Below are 2052 nucleotides of genomic sequence, written 5' to 3'. Positions count from 1 at the left end.
GTACGTACTGTATGTCGCCCTAGTGTGAACCCTTGATACAGCAGGAGTCACTACATGTAGAATATATATGGTAGCCACATAGACTATGGAGTAGATAGGCTTACAGTGGTGAGATGAGCATTGAAAGCTGACCTCGGGGAGGACACGATTGAAGCTACAGTACTAAGGGGAGTTCATTTACCTGTTTTGTTTGCCCCCTTGAATAATCCCCAACGTTCGCTGTCACGGCGGACTTTCTTGCTGAGCTCTTTTACCGTGAAGTACTACTGTCGCATAGCGTCCGACGCTTGTCGTAGCATCTCCTGATGCTCCGCCGTGGCCTTGGCCTGGTTTAACATGGCCCGCTTAAGTTCGTCTTGTTGACGGACTAAGTCCTCTTGTTGCATCAATAACGCGACTTGCACCGTCTCTTGCTCCAGGCGATTTTTCTCCACTGCCGCGGACATAACCAGTTGACGGTTCGATTCTTCCTCCAACCGTTTCGACATGGCGTCTTGTTGCGCGTGAAACTGAGTAAGCTGTTCGTAGGTCATTTGATTGAACTGACTTGACGACGACGCCGCACGCTCCACGCTTTGCATTCGCAGCTCGTCCATCTCAGACTGGTTAGGCGGAGGCAATGGCACGATCACTACGGTCTCCATCGACCGTGTCCGCGTTACACGAGCCAGCAAGCTCGTGAACGGAAGACTTCCTTGTTCCATACTCATACGGCAAGTAGCATGCATCTACTAAAGAATTATTTGCTGCGTCTCAACTTGACGGACCTTGCAAAGTCCGATCCAAAGGCAAATCACAAAGTGAATACCCCCCAGTGGCAAGTAGTCACTGGGGCTTAACCCTAACGTAATTAGACAGCTGCTGGGCAGCCAATAATCTAACTAGCGAATAGGATCACACCCAGGATATCCAACTTAATCGAACACTTGGATATCTTCTTGGGAGGGGGTTCTGCGAATCGCAACAATAGCCCCATAAATTACTCGTCAGAGAAAGGTCAGATAAGGTTGCCAACCAACTTGGAGGCATCAAATACTTCCCACAGTACGGGTAGGTGAGGCGATGATTGTCAAGAATTACGACTACAGCGTTAGAATTGTGTGTCACACACTAGTAGAAATGTTGCTGATAGCATTCGAAACATTATTCATTGAAATTGCCACGTAGTAATAATTATTTATACCGTGTATACGCACATCTTGCGTAGATAATAAATGGAACAACGCGAGGACGAAAATCTAACTAGCATACTTGGTGGAATACATAGTGGTTTGAGTCGTAGTAGCGGGACTGATTGAAAATTGCGGTAGCTACTGTATGCATGGTGGACCTCAAAGGCGAGGTGGCTTGGTTACGAAACTTCACGTCAAGTAGCGTCAACACCGACTACCGGTAAGACTACTCGTACGTCGAAGGTTCCCGACGTGCACTACAAAGCTGATATGAGTTTATTCGGCATGGGGCACTCCTAAAGGGTCAATCCGTTCCATTAGATAGATTACTCTGCACACATCGGATCACACATTACACGTAAAATATTGCCCTTGTTTCATCATAGCAGCAAACAACTAATAGCACTATAATTAATTCCTATCAGGGGTTTCTCGATAAATATATTTCATTATTGACCCCGTCGTAGAAATGAATCCGCTGCTTTCAAACGAGTTTTGTTGACACTAGTTGTTGAACCACCTTTTTGTATGCTGTGATTCTGCTTATTTCATGTACTCGCTACTTACAATGAGCACAAAACCCACACATAAACATGTGACGGAGCTGGAGCACGGGCTTGTACTACTATACCACATCGTGGCACTGCCACCACAAAAGTATCTTATTGGATGGACCGACTACCTTCGAATTCGGCCGTTATACTACACGACCTTTCCCCAAAGGTCGTCAGCCTTAGCTAGCTTTTAGATAGTTCACTTTACATTTGCCTAACATTGGATCTACTCCATTCTTGCTGAGTTCTCCTTGGCCAAGCCGAGAGTATCCGGTCTTGAAGTCCGAACCTCCGGACCTGCATAAGTTTTGTGCGTCTAACCCCTA

The 2052-nt window shown here is 46.4% G+C and overlaps 1 protein-coding gene across 1 annotated transcript; it reads right to left on the bottom strand.

Annotated features, from left to right (window-relative positions):
- Window positions 1-263: 263 nt before the first annotated feature.
- H257_18321 (hypothetical protein) lies at window positions 264-704 on the bottom strand (the record flags this gene model as incomplete). The annotated part of the gene is made up of 1 exon (XM_009847357.1): window positions 264-704. The coding sequence occupies one exon, from the start codon at window positions 702-704 to the stop codon at window positions 264-266; it is 441 nt and encodes a 146-aa protein (XP_009845659.1).
- Window positions 705-2052: the final 1348 nt, after the last annotated feature.

The sequence above is a fragment of the Aphanomyces astaci genome (genome assembly GCF_000520075.1).
Source record: "Aphanomyces astaci strain APO3 unplaced genomic scaffold supercont1.154, whole genome shotgun sequence".
NCBI classification, from domain to species: Eukaryota; Oomycota; class Saprolegniomycetes; order Saprolegniales; family Verrucalvaceae; genus Aphanomyces; species Aphanomyces astaci.
The sequence above is the reverse complement of the archived record's forward strand: the minus strand, read 5'-3'. Positions and strand labels throughout refer to the sequence as shown.